The 14079-nt window shown below is 35.1% G+C and overlaps 1 protein-coding gene across 16 annotated transcripts in view; it reads left to right on the top strand.

Annotated features, from left to right (window-relative positions):
* Unc80 (unc80, NALCN channel complex subunit) overlaps positions 1–14079 on the top strand; it is a 50843-nt gene that overhangs the window by 1074 nt on the left and 35690 nt on the right. For 13 of the 16 annotated variants that reach the window (XM_076439458.1, XM_076439472.1, XM_076439460.1 and 10 more), the window contains exons 4-18: positions 175–223; positions 1034–1060; positions 2176–2196; positions 3747–3892; positions 3975–4122; positions 4593–4824; positions 5075–5157; positions 5525–5608; positions 5685–5735; positions 5870–6006; positions 6347–6604; positions 6929–7104; positions 7179–7339; positions 9447–9589; positions 12719–12748. In XM_076439458.1, coding sequence (XP_076295573.1) covers positions 175–223; positions 1034–1060; positions 2176–2196; positions 3747–3892; positions 3975–4122; positions 4593–4824; positions 5075–5157; positions 5525–5608; positions 5685–5735; positions 5870–6006; positions 6347–6604; positions 6929–7104; positions 7179–7339; positions 9447–9589; positions 12719–12748 — 1746 coding nt within the window. Of the gene's footprint in view, positions 1–174; positions 224–1033; positions 1061–2175; positions 2197–3746; positions 3893–3974; positions 4123–4592; positions 4825–5074; positions 5158–5524; positions 5609–5684; positions 5736–5869; positions 6007–6346; positions 6605–6928; positions 7105–7178; positions 7340–9446; positions 9590–12718; positions 12749–14079 lie in introns of those variants that run through there. The other 3 variants (XM_076439459.1, XM_076439466.1, XM_076439471.1) reach the window with 3 other exon arrangements.

Here is a 14079-nt window from a genome sequence, read left to right as displayed (position 1 = left end):
GTATTTTAGCAATTAATCTTGCTGTATCATTACACTACAAATAGTAATATGCTATACGATTATATTTCCTTCGTAGAGGGTTATTAACACAAAGAGGCTTATTAATTCATTAAATAGGATAATTTCGCTACTGGTCATTTTAAACCGATTTAATTGTTATGCTTATGTTCACAGGCCATTTATACGTGCGAAATTAGGCAAGCTACACGAGGCATTATGCACGGTAAAAATTTTCATTTATTGTATAGATATTTCCTCATTTGTGAAAGAATGAAAAGAACGAGTGTGTGTATGTCCATAGAAATCATATGAAAAATTAATTATAACTTCCAGCAAGGTATTTAACAAGCATAAATTTTTTGTGTATTCTCTTGGAAGTGTGCATCATGCATTAAACAAAGTGCATTTATTATACAAGTTGATTTTCTGTAAAAGTATATCAAAACAAAACAATTTCTTTATATCTGTACGATTTGAACCAAAGCAGTTTAAGACCTATCACAAACAAATGCATGCAGACTATTATCTCGCTTTAAAAAATTCAACTAGTATGAATGTTTATTTCTGAACATATTTCTGTGCAATGTACATACCACGGAAAAACGATTGCGATAATAAGGATTTTCTGTGTGGCTAAGATTAACAGGGACAAATCTATGAAACTCAGGTGAAAATGCAATGCGCTATTGACAAGATTGCGTTAAGTTGTTTAGAACAATGTGTTCAAGCTTTTTGCACTCATGAAATCGAACGCCAAAGTATTCGGCACTGCTGAAACTGAAATTTCAAACAAATACTGTTTAGAAATACTTGAACGTTATTGAAAAAATATTAGACATGTCTTGAAGACTGCATCAAAATTTGAAGAATTCGAAGAAATTGGTTTATCTAAAAGTATTACACAGGGATTTCATGTCGTGCAAAATTCCTTGCCAACTGTGTCCCATCAACCCCCTTTGTTTTCCCATACCTACCCCACCTGCACTAACAAAGTAACCTCCTCTGCGCTGCCGCCTCCACGTGTCATCTGCAGTTCTGTCAACACGCGCCAGGCCATCATGTAAGTTCGCTAAGCTTGATGCCTGTTCCCAATGCTTGCCATATTTACTATTCAATGATTCCGACGAAACTCTTAGAAATAGTTGGTGATGGACTAGCAGTCACTTCGAATCGCTCTAGTTTACAGAGGATTCGTTTTCTAACACGCTAACACTCTAATTGATCCGTCAAAAGAGCCAAATACGACCTTGTTTACAAAACTAACAAAATTACAAACGTTTAAAAACATTATACTAACGTTATGTAAAACATCTACAGCAGTTTTATATCTACTTTCAGTTCGTCGGAACACGTATCCACTGTAACCATCACCTTATATTTTTCCAATGAGTAGTTCAAACATATCCACGGTAACCGTAAGCTGAACGGTCTGCCCAGTTTGATATTTTATAAAAATATTTATTTTCATTTTCTTCAAGTCTGATAGACCAATACGAACATGATTGAATATGATTGAATTGCTTGGAAACTTGCAAGCAAAAATATCGAACGACCATCACTAGAAATAGTTCACTACTTGCAGAAAATATTACCTACTAATGCTTTTCTGCATGTTAAAATTCATGAAATACAAACAGCTGTCATGATGAATCCTTATATTACAGTAAAAGAATAATGTTATATATCCTGACATTTATTTCTCAGTTTAATTTTTAACTGATAACAGTATGGTATTCTATACTTCCTACGCATTGTAATTTTAGTAGAACCTCCTAGGCGTAGGCATGGTTTTAGATTGGAAAAATAATAATGTTATAAGTCGAACGGACAGTTTTATACACCTTTTAGCACCGTTTTGGTATGATAGTGGTATTGAATCGTAGTTTCACTGCATTTTTCAGATTTGTTATACCACAGTACCAGAGAAACTATATTTATATAGTTTCTCATATGTAAATAATTTCAGCACCAATTCTATCAGTACATATGTTTATATCAATTTATCGATCGTATGACGTAGTAATATGTAGCTTTGCATTTTATTATTGTCGCAAGTACTTTCTTTCCTCTTGCTCCTTTGTCTTACCTTTTTACTATTTTACAACCCTATTTTTACTATGTCTCGAAGCATTATATATACTAATATCGATTGTTTATATTTCAATGCATACGTAGGAGACGAAGGAAGCTTGCACGGTTAGTATTCTGAATTATTTAAACATTTACCATTAGACTGTGGATTTTTATGCAAAATATACATTTCTTACCTAAATTGCATAAACATTTATAGATTGTTCTAATATTTTTACTATTTTGCGTATCACCTACTTTAGCCATAAATGCGTAAAACCCACAGTCTACAGACCATCTATGTAATTGCATACATACTCATTTTATATAGGGTATGTAGTCCACTTAAAGGAATCCACTTAAATATTTTCTTCAGCTCTGACAATATGAACATAAAAAATTCGTTTGTTCGTTGTTTACCTACAACAATGTATTAAACATGGCGGTCTTCATTTCCATGTAACGAACTTATTGGCTGACCCTCGCACAATGCTACTTTGTTCAAAAAGTTCGTAGAATCCTCTCCAAAAAATTCGGTGTTTCAATTTTCTTCAAAATCGATGGCGTCCCCACCAAAGCACATGATCCCCTTTCGTGTTAACGTGTAAGTACAGTCACGCGCTCCAATGATGTTTCCCTCGTTGAAAACAGTGCTGGAGATCTTGTGAAACGCTGTTAAAGAATTTAATCATTTCCCGTTGTATTGTTTCAACGTCGCCCATACGTCTTCCTTGCCATTTTCTATCTTCGTAAATCAAAAAAAGTCTTACTGGGTCAGGTGAATATGGATCAAGAACAATCGCGTTAAAACGTGCGAATTTTCGCACAAGGATGAACGTGTGAGCCAGCACGTTATCACGATAAAGTGTCCACCGATTTCCTTTCTTTCTCTTCCTTCTTGAAACCTTTTCACGCATTTGTGATTGATTTCAATCTTCATAGCACTCTCTCCGTATGTTGATTTTACCATGCCATCCACTTGAGCTCCCATTTTCCACAGATTCACGAGAAACTTCGCATTAATTCATGATTAATATTAATTTGGGAAATACTCATTATTCTCCAAAAAGATCGCACTACATTTTCCTGGACGCGAGGCGACCGAGAGATATATGGGCATACTAGCCTTGTGCCATAAGCGAACGCTTATCTCAGGCTCGTGAAATTGATTCTGTTTATGGGTAAGACCGTAAACAGTATTTATCACCTGAACATTATCGACCATTATTGAGATGGTAGTAAAAAAATCATTCTACGAACGTTTGAACAGAGTAGTACAATAGGACTTTTCTATATTTGTAAAGAAAGTGGCTGGGTGAAGCATAAAACAGTAAAATATCATAAAAATCTAAGAATATATGATGTTTTCAATGTGAAAATTCTATTGAATAATAAAGTGAATTTTTATTTAAGTCCTTCTACACTCACAATCGTTGCAAAACAGTTAGAACTTCCAACAACTCGTGGTGGGGATTGTGAAAACAGATCGTGTGATTGATTACCTCTTTCGTGGCACACCTCGGTTATTGCACGCATTTCGGTCCGGTTTCGTGCAACGATTGAGGTTCTACTGTACTAAGCGAAGCCGAAATCGTTGTCATGTCAAGAGTCCATTGACTAAATTAGTTCCCGTTAGTTATGGATATTTGAAACGTCGTTTGATCGTCTGCTTGTAGTCTCTCGAGAAGGTGTTGGTTCAGAATCTCCGCAATGATCTGACACCCAGCTTGAACCGGCTATTGGGCACCGTGCCACGGTGGCATTTGATCCAAGCCGCTCTTCCCTACGTTCTCCATGCCACGGCCAATCACCTGCACAATAGGTGGGTTTGCCTTTGTACTTTCCATCTATAAAATGTGTTTGTTTTCCTTGTCACCCGAAAATCGCTCCTATTAATCTTTAAGGAAGGATTTCCAAACTCTCGGCGCTATGGAAACGACGCTTCTTTACATTCTTCATTGGATACTCCTCGACGCTGCTGAAGAGTGCTCCGAGAGTGAACCCGACACTGGAAATCCATTTTATTACTTGTTTTCTATACCCACTATGACCGTGAGTATTTTTCAAACTGTTCATTAAGTTATTCATTATTAGAATGCGGATCTTTATGCAAAATAAAAATTGTCTGCATCGATTGCAAGAGATAGAAACCAAACAGAATGTTATTTCTTCCATTAATGATTTCAATAGAAGGAGAAATCATGTATTGACGTCTTCGATCTTTAAAATTTTTCAACAATTTTGAATTTTCTACTCAATTCTGCTATAAATGCATAAAGCAGTCTATTCATTATAGTCAATGATTAACACTCAGCGTGTGCCACCCTTCAATTGAAATAAAGTAACTAAGACTGCGGATCATCATGCAAAATAAAAATTTTCTTCAAACATGAAGTTAATATAATTGGAAATTAATGAGAAAATGATACGGACAAGTTTCATTTTGTACAAAGATCTGCAGTCTAGTTGTAAATAGAACTGAACATTTCAGCTGTTCTTTACTGGATCTTTACTTTCGACAGCTATTTGTCTACCTCTTCGCACCTCTGTGCAATCATCTAAAAGACATCGATTTCAAAACGAACTTACGGTTAGAGAACGGCTTAAAAATATGGACAGCCTTATGCGAATGTCGACACCCAGACACAACATGCTTTACCGCTCACTGTAGGATTAAGCCGCAAGCTTTATGGAATCGTTCTTTTAAGTCTTCTAAGCAACATCAGATATCCGACGATGTATTCGTCGGAGGAAGTAAGCTCTTCTTATTTTCTTTTTGCATGTGATACTTCCTACATGTCTCAAATACCAATGATATAAAGAGCGTCACCGATCTGGGGGTACATGTCCTCCTTCCGAGACCTCCTTGCGGCTTGTACCACCAGATCGATGACACCTTGTATATAATTTGAGCGATTAGTTCAAATCAATTGGTCTTTTAATTGATCACTTAAAACTGTAAGCTTTATGTTCATTTTAAGCGAACTTATTATACAATTCTCAGATGTTGAAAGTCCACCCAGCCAGTCAGTTAGTGCTTTTTCGGACCAAAGTATTGATAAACAGACGAAGCAATCAGATGATGACGTAAGTGAAATATATGTTTTAACCATGCCATGAATAGAGACTGTAGTGCTGTTGAATCTACATTTGCAATTTTCAAACGTCAATATTTCATAGGAAAATTAGATGAATATGAGATTTTATTATCTTCAAGATATTTTCAAACGTCAATATTTCATAGAAACATTAGATGAACATGAGATGTTATTATTTAAAAGATATTCTAAGAGTTTCAGTTAGGCTTTCATATAATTGTGAACATATGGATTCTGTGTAGCAATTAAAATATTAATTTATAAGGACTGCATTTTCTCAAAAATGCAGTTTTTATAAAATATTTCAAAATTAAGAAATTTACAAATATCCATAACATAATCCATTTTGTTGGCAGAATACTTGGGTATCATCCCCGAAGGATACCATATTCCCCGAGACGATTCCAGAAGAAAGTTCAGGTGCAGAGGATGAACATGTAGTGAGTTTACCAGACAAGCATATTTTGATTGACTTCACGTGTTACGATTGATAAAATAATCAAATACTTTTACCAGGTTATCTTCAGATTACCATCACTAAGCGAATCGGAAAAAGCACTCGATGGGGTAAAGAATAATTCAAATTCTTCTATTTTAGACTTGACCTTATCAAGTTCCAGACGATTTTACTTTGTTCTTGCTTCGATTGCTGTCGTGTATATCTTTTCCACTTTAGTCAAGCAATTTTTAAATAACTTTAGGGCCAAGGAAGCATATTTCACGTAGCCATGGGACGAACAGACGATTACTCGAAATCCACATTAACGATAGAACAAGTTACAGCAATTTCGGGAATCGATGCTTGCAAATCATATCAGGAGAAAACTATAAGCATGGGGTTAGTAATTTGGATTTGCTTTACGCTTGCTCAACACATTCACTACTGTTCCATTCCAAAAATACCGAACTTCAATAAAGTCATCAGTAGACTCCGGATTTTATGCACTTATAACAAAAATCGAGCAAATGCAATTTAAAATAGTGAAAATATTGAAAGACTTTAAGAGTATGAATATATTATTTTCACCACATTAAAATTATTAATGAAGAGTATAAATTTATATTTAGCTCCTGCGTCTTACAATTGTTGCACAAACTTTTTATTTTGTATAAACATCCGGAGTCTAGTGTTAATTAGCTGCGACGTAATATGATTCAAATGGCAGCTATTCGTTTAGTAAAGGTACAGAGAAGGAAAAGACAGATAAACACCATAAAATGGAGAAAGAATCTCAGGATACTACGAAATCAAAATCATCGGGGTCTCAAAAAGTTGGTATCAGTGAATCTAGTACCGCAGGACCCCTAAATAGTGTTGTCGTTGACATGGACGTCCGAGCTGCCAGTTTTCTTGACGTAGCTGTTCTGAGGTGCCTTTTCGTCTCCCAGTGGCAGGAGGAAGGAGTTCATTGGGCTCTACAATTTTTATACCATCGGTAATTATTTCTTTTCACTGACAAACTGCGATATTTAAAAAGAATAATACTAAAATACTCATTTAATTGACCATTTGAGCAACTTCAAAATTGCTCTTGGCAATTACGCGGCCAATATATTTTAAATTACGAGAAAATTATTCCAGACAAAAATATATAAACCTTTTATGGTTTAAAGCAGTAAATAAATAATAATAATAGTAATCATAATAATAATAATGAGAAAGCAAACTCTTGTTTATAAAATATTTTTCGAGTGTTCATGACAATATTCATGTGAGTTATGTTGCCCACTTTATTAAATTTTCAATGATTTGTTCTCAGATTACGCATGATCAACGAAGAAACATCAGTACAACAGATGCCACGTCGCCGTAGCAATTCCTTACCCATCCCGAAGATTGAAGTATCGATTTATCAAAGTCCTGAAAGTAAAAAGAAAGACGTAGCGAAGGATTTGATAGAAGTACCAGAGGTTCGAGAAGTGACTATACTAACTGGTGTGCATAAACATTAATTATCCTTGCCGTTTCAAGTGGAGTGTTTCCGGCTATTTGACAAAGTATTTCCGCAGGACAAGACTGCGAAACGAATCACACAAGACGGGGCAGTGAAAAGAAGAAAAGAATGAAAATGGCTGATCTGAAGGCGTTTGTCGAAACGAAATTGTTGTCTAAATCAGAAAAGGCACTTGAAAAAATTGGCCAAGAGGATCCGAAAATGTTATTCGACCAGGTGATTACTCAGATACTTATTATTCAAATGCTTCTCAAACATTTCTAAGTTGTAAAATTGTTGTGCAATATTTGTAAAAGTTTTGTTTATTTATTTATTGACAAACCAATCAAGATCTTTTCTTCCAGAAATTTCCGTTGCACACCCTGTGTATACAGTTTTATTTTAATCCTGGACAGTCGAATCTTATCGGGGACTTTATTGTTCTCTTTATTGTTTCTCTTCTATTGGACTCTTAGTATTGAACGTGGCTTAAAGAAAATTCATTGAAAGAATTTATTTAATAATTTTTCGCAAAAGCCCACAAAATAAGAAATAAAATGAAATCTTTGAAAAAGTAAGTCAAAAGTAACTTACGTACGTACCGCTGTCCTAAGGTTAAGAATATAAAAGAATGAGAATCACACACACGTTTCTTCACTATAAATGCCTGTAGATATCACAGACTATTTGAGTCTATTATATTCAGAGTCGCCAGATGAACGGAGAGAGCACGAAGTTAGGGGGAAAGGTTACCCTCTCGTAACTGGGCTGCGGCGGAAGCAGGGGAATAGCGTCGTAGAAAGGGAAGGTAGAGTGGGGACACAAGTTTTAATCTGGCGACTTCGATTATATTTTCTACACTTTTGCTCTCTCTCTGAATGGACACCTACCATTTTTCGTGTAAATCGTATTTACTCATATGCACGATATACAATTACCTTTTCTATCATATATTATCTAATTATCTACTCACACACAGGCACAATACCCACCAGAAAAAACAAATCAGGATCATATAATCGGTTAAAATTGATTGACTGTCAAGTAGTATTGCTTTTCTACCATTTTGATTAATTCTACGGTTATTGAAATCGTCAGACGACATACAACGATTTTAAAAATTCAACTGCTCTTAACATATTTATCACATTTTCCATTTACAATGTCTCATCCACACTTCTTCATATACAAACATTGGGTACAACAAAAGAAATATTTTTAAAATACACTGGGAAATTAACTAATGTTCTGTTAACGAACAATTTATGAATATTTGGCCCGAGGCTGCTATTTGTTGGACAATTCATAACGATATTTGGAAAATTCTATTATTGCGTGAATCGATTTCGATGTGACGTTAAGTATCATCTGATTCGCTCAACCCTACTACCATAAATCACAACCCCTGAGATAACCATTGAAGATTGACGTGGCAAGTTCTCGATCGATCTGTTAATTAGGTTAAACAATCCTTGGATCGATATATTCGAAAGATTGCTTTCCATCACGAGAAAAAGTATCAACATAAATTTTTTACATGTAAATATTCTTCACATGCATCTTGTTCGTGTTGTTTCTGTTACATTTCGTTTTGAATTAATTTAAAATAATGTTTTGGAATATTTATGAATCGTAGCAATTTATGCCTGGACATTGAGCACCACTTTTATCAAATATTTCTGTGTAATAGTTATCTCATGAAGTAATCGTTTAATGTTTATTATACTATAACAATAGTGAACGATACACTATCTGGCATAACAATACCAAGAAATATTCATTTATCTACACTTGCAGAAGTTAGATAAATACATTTCAATGGATATAAATGCACACAATGTTTAATTAAGACTTATTAACATATTTTGAAATTGTTTAAGTAGAGAAGCGACATCGTTAGAGACAATTGTAATTGTAAAAGACAAATTTTATGATTCAATCTAATTTTGTTTAATGGAACTGTGATATATGCAGTTCTCCTAATTGTAAGTTTGCCTAACAATAATGGTAAATGTTGGAACCATTATTTTTAAGATGAAAATAACTGTTAGAACTCAGTAATAAATATTCGCAATACAGTATGACCTCCTTATAATCGCACTGCTCGGGGCTCATAACACAATTATAGAGGGCGGCAATATGATTATGCGATCGTTTCATTGGCTAACGGCTCGTTTCTGTTTTGTTGCTTCTTTATCCCCGTCTAGAGAGCTGAAAATGGGTATCATGAGGAAAATAACGTCACGATTATAAGAAAAAATCCTGAAAGCAGGATTATAGGGAGACACGCTGTATTTTTGTAATGTTTCAGCAAATGTAATTCAATATATAATTTTCGTCTCAGGATACCCATAGAAGTCTTGATACAGGGGATGATCATTTAACGAGACCCACATCGACAGCTTCGAAAATCTTCGAAGCAAAGGATGTCGATCACATTAAACACCCTACGAATTTAATAAAAGGAAAGAGCATGCCAAGTTTAAGGTACGTATCTCAGTTTACGGATAGACAGTACAAATAAACAACGAAATATTTGTCTTCATAGAAACTTCCTTCTCTTTCATTTCAGTTTTTCCGTGTTCGTCCGTACCTACATACACGCGTGTTCTAGCATAGCTTTGTTTCTCATCCGCCATTCTTCTCCTAATACTTTGTCAGTTTATTTGTTACAACAGCTTGACCTAACTAGGGGGGACTCGGGATTGTTCTATAATAATCTCTACGAAACTGTGCAAAATGATAGAACAGATTGGAAGTAATAACATTTGAAACGTTTCAAAAAGTTTGAAATATTTGATATAAAAGAATTTTTAACCTTTTCATTTTTTATCATTTATAATAATTGTAAACAGGCAATTATAAAGAAATCATGATCGGAAATGTGCTGGGAATTCGAGTGTATGTACGTGCGCATGGATTTTTGGTAGAATCGTAAATGATTTAAAGGATAAAATTGAAATAAAACCTACTAAAAAAGACGTAGTATGCTTAAGCTGTATGCAATCAAGAATAAGCGTTTCAGTAGATCAATAATACTTCATTTTAAGCGTGGAACATAACCAGTGTTGGGTAGCAGCAGAGTTAATGAAACATAATTATTTCTATACAAAAATGGCATTTCGTTGTGTATTATTTGTAAGAATTTATTCAGAATTTCCACTTCAATTTTATTTCTTATACGCTCTTTATTTTTATCTATATAAACTATTCTACGATACGAAATTTTGAATTACACAAAGTGCGAGTGAAGGGTTAATTTTTCTACTTCAAGATTAAAAGTTGATAAATTGTGTCTAATGTCTCAATTTTTCATTATGTATAATAATTGAAATTAATTTATCTAGCCATTTCTTATTAACATTCAGTTTTTATTGAGAAATGCCACTTTTGCTTAATCGTAGTTAAAAGTGTACAACCTCATTTTAACTATTAATTACGAATTTTATAAGCACGGTTATATGCATCATATAATAAAATTAAAATAAATTAGAATTGCATTGAATTGTTTATCGTTGTTGAAGAATTTATAAAAAAAATCGTTTTCAAGATAAGCATTGCTTCAACGTATTGCAAACGCATTTTTCCATTATTTATTATCTATCAATATTCGTAGATCTTGAAGAAATATTCACCCAACACTGACAATTATTGAAAATTTCAAATGAAACTTTCCTCAAAGTTTCCGAAAATGATGTTGCATTAATGAATGTGCTTGTTCTTTATGGTAATAATAATCGAAGAATTATGTTTTCTTTTTTCATCTGAAATTTCGTTTATCAAATGGTTTCTCATATTCTCGTGGATACATTACTTTAGCATCTAGTTTTACAAAATTGGAAACTGAACGTTCTGAACTCGAAAATGATGCATTTTGAGATATTCACAAGTTCATAATAAATGCTTCACTTTTGTGTCACGGAAGAAGACATTTATCTTGTTTAATAACTTTAAATTTGAGAATATTTATACCAATTGACATTGATGTACAAAGTGTCGATAATAGCCATAGAAAAGTATTTTGTAATCACGTAAAAAAACAGCATTAATCGTGTTTTCTAAATACTTTCACATTTTAGTTGAGGCCTGAAAGCAAGAATATAAACCATTCAAAATATCTAAAATAGTTTCTGTAGTATTTACTGCATCACTAGTGTATATAATATACTTAACAATATGATCGGCGAACCTCACATTGTCAGTCAAGGTAGAAAGACGCACATTTTCTCAATAAGAAACTGTTCCAATTAACTTGCTATAAATACAGGGTGACAAGAAATAACGGAGTTAAACATTTCTTATTATAATTCTGTCAAATCGACGAATTTTGAAAAACCAAATGATAACAACCATAACATAGACTTTTAGTATTCATATATTTAAGGAGTTTCGAAGTGGCCACCCTTTGAGCCGATTCAGAGGCTCAAACGTGTTTTGAAATTTTCGGCTATGAGCCGCAGCACTTCTGGCGTCATTCGGTCCCACACCCGGCGCAGAGATTTTTTCAGCGACTCGAAACTTTTATGGGGCCGAGCACAGGCCCTGGCCTCCAAAATCGACCAAACGCTGGAGTTCATATAGTTGAGATCCGGTGAGTACGGCGGCCATTCCGCAGATGTGATGAAACCTGGAAAATGGGATTTGCTACGGTTTTCGTGGATCAAGGAGTCAAACTCAACCAAGAAGTGTATCGACGGGACATTCTCGAAGCCGTTGTACTTCTGTGGGCCCAACAGCACCTCGGCGATCCGGAATGGACGTTACAGCAGGATTCCGCGCCGGCCCACAGGGCGAAAACGACTCAGGAGTGGTGCAAAGCCCATTTTCCAGGTTTCATCACATCTGTGGAATGGCCGCCGTACTCACCGAATCTCAACACCGATGGACTACAGCGTGTGGTCGATTTTGGAGGCCAGGGCCTGTGCTCGGCCCCATAAAAATTTGGAGTCATTGAAAAAATCTCTGTACCAGGAGTGGAACCGAATGACGCCAGAAGAGGTGCGGCCCATTGCCGAAAATTTCAAGACACGAAACTTCTTAAATGTATGAATACTAAAGGTCCATGTTATGGTTGTTATTATTTGGTTTTTCAAAATTCGTCAATGTGACAGAATTATAATAAGAAATGATTAACTCCGTTATTTCTTGTCACCCTGTAGTATCAGATATAAAAATAGTAATATTAGAAATAATTGAATGATGAAATAAGTGATTCCATCAATGTATATAAATTCCCAAAAAGTCATAGTTTTTAGTCAAAATAGCTGAGAATGTACTGTGTAACATTTCCATTACCACATCGATCGATTACCATAATCGATATTAAACTAAACGTGGTGACATCTCGAAAATTGGAACGTTGTATAATTTCCGTCGTATAACCTTTTTAACTCATATTATTCGCAGAAATGAAATTTCAGACGAAAAGAAGGTTGCAAAGCTTCGACCTCCATGTTTGTGAAGGACATGGCTAATTTCGTTGGTAGCATAATTGTTCGAGTATTGCATAATTTGATGATGAACATCTCCATTGAAACTTGTGCGTAATGTGTTTCTCTATGTGTGTCTTTTCTCTCTCTCTCTCGTTCGCCTTTTCACACCTGAACTCGTGCTCAGCTGCTTGATTAACGAGCTGACCGCGGGAGGGTAAGTCATCAACGTCACTCGGAGGAAGTTCCGTACTGCAGCTCGGTTTACACGCTTCTTTTACGAGCTTCCTGCTTCCGGTAGGGCGCACAATTATCCTTAAAACACACGCCACGCCCTAGCCGCCCCGGCACGTTGGCAAAGTACAACGTATACTGTAAACACGTCATTTTCTCATGCCTTTCCCTTAACGTCGTCGAGACGTTCGTCCATTATCAATATATCGATACCCGGAATCATCGGTAGGCTATCTATCACGTTTCACATTGATTTCCCTCACGGTCTCCTCCTTACACTAACCTGATTTGTAGACAGTGGATTTTACGTACTTATGGCAATAATGAATACGTCAAATCCAAAGCTCTGAAGGCATTAGGCAAAAATTCTTAACTACTGTATATGTTGAAATTAACTGCTATAGGTGGTCTTTCAAATCGCTGGCTAAAAGTAAATTAATCTTACTAATACTTGGATATACAAGGTGCCCCATTTGAATTTTGATAGCTCATTGTAGAAGATATTTAAAATAAAACTTACTCTGTTTCCGAGGTCTCAAGGTGACCTCTGTTTTTTAAAATTTTGTTTCATATGGAACTATATGTTCTTATGTAGGTAACCTATCCCGAGACAAATTCACTGACCTTTAACACTTTCGTCTTCCACGGTCATTCAAGATGATTTAGTATCATTCAAAAGCTTAAACAATACACTTAAATGATAATACAACAAGCTTTAAATGGGAAATAATTGCGTGCGAAACTTTGAATGAGACACCGCGTATACAGGGTGTGGCCGGGAGGGTGGTACAACTGGACAGGGGATGATTCTAATGTAAAAATAAGTCGAAAAACGGAAAAACATTTTTCGTTTTTGAGAAAACCGATTTTGAAAATGCAGCAAATACACGTGCTATTAGATAGGAATCATCTGACGCGTCTGATCATGGCCGATCAATTCTACTTCCTGCGTATACTATAGTACGTGAAACCGACAGAAAAAATGTTATTCTTTTCGTTTGATTTATTTTTACATGTAGAATCATCCCCTGCCCGGTTGTACCAACCCTCCGACCACACCCTGTATAAACTGTCAATAATTTGACGAATTTAACATTGGAGTTTAATTGTATGGAAATACCATGAATGAAAATTTAAAGAAATCTCACAGACCATACTATAGCAGTTAATGGTGAAGAATAGTTTTACACTTCTTGTGACTGAGAGTTATGAAAACAAATATATTTTTTATTTAATTTCTGTTTCCTATAGTTGACTTAGCAAAATTGTATGTTGCATAATGATCCGTAGCCTACTCATTTGATAACACTCATC

This window comes from Lasioglossum baleicum, chromosome 15 (genome assembly GCF_051020765.1).
Source record: "Lasioglossum baleicum chromosome 15, iyLasBale1, whole genome shotgun sequence".
Classification (NCBI taxonomy): Eukaryota; Metazoa; Arthropoda; class Insecta; order Hymenoptera; family Halictidae; genus Lasioglossum; species Lasioglossum baleicum.
The sequence above is the reverse complement of the archived record's forward strand: the minus strand, read 5'-3'. Positions and strand labels throughout refer to the sequence as shown.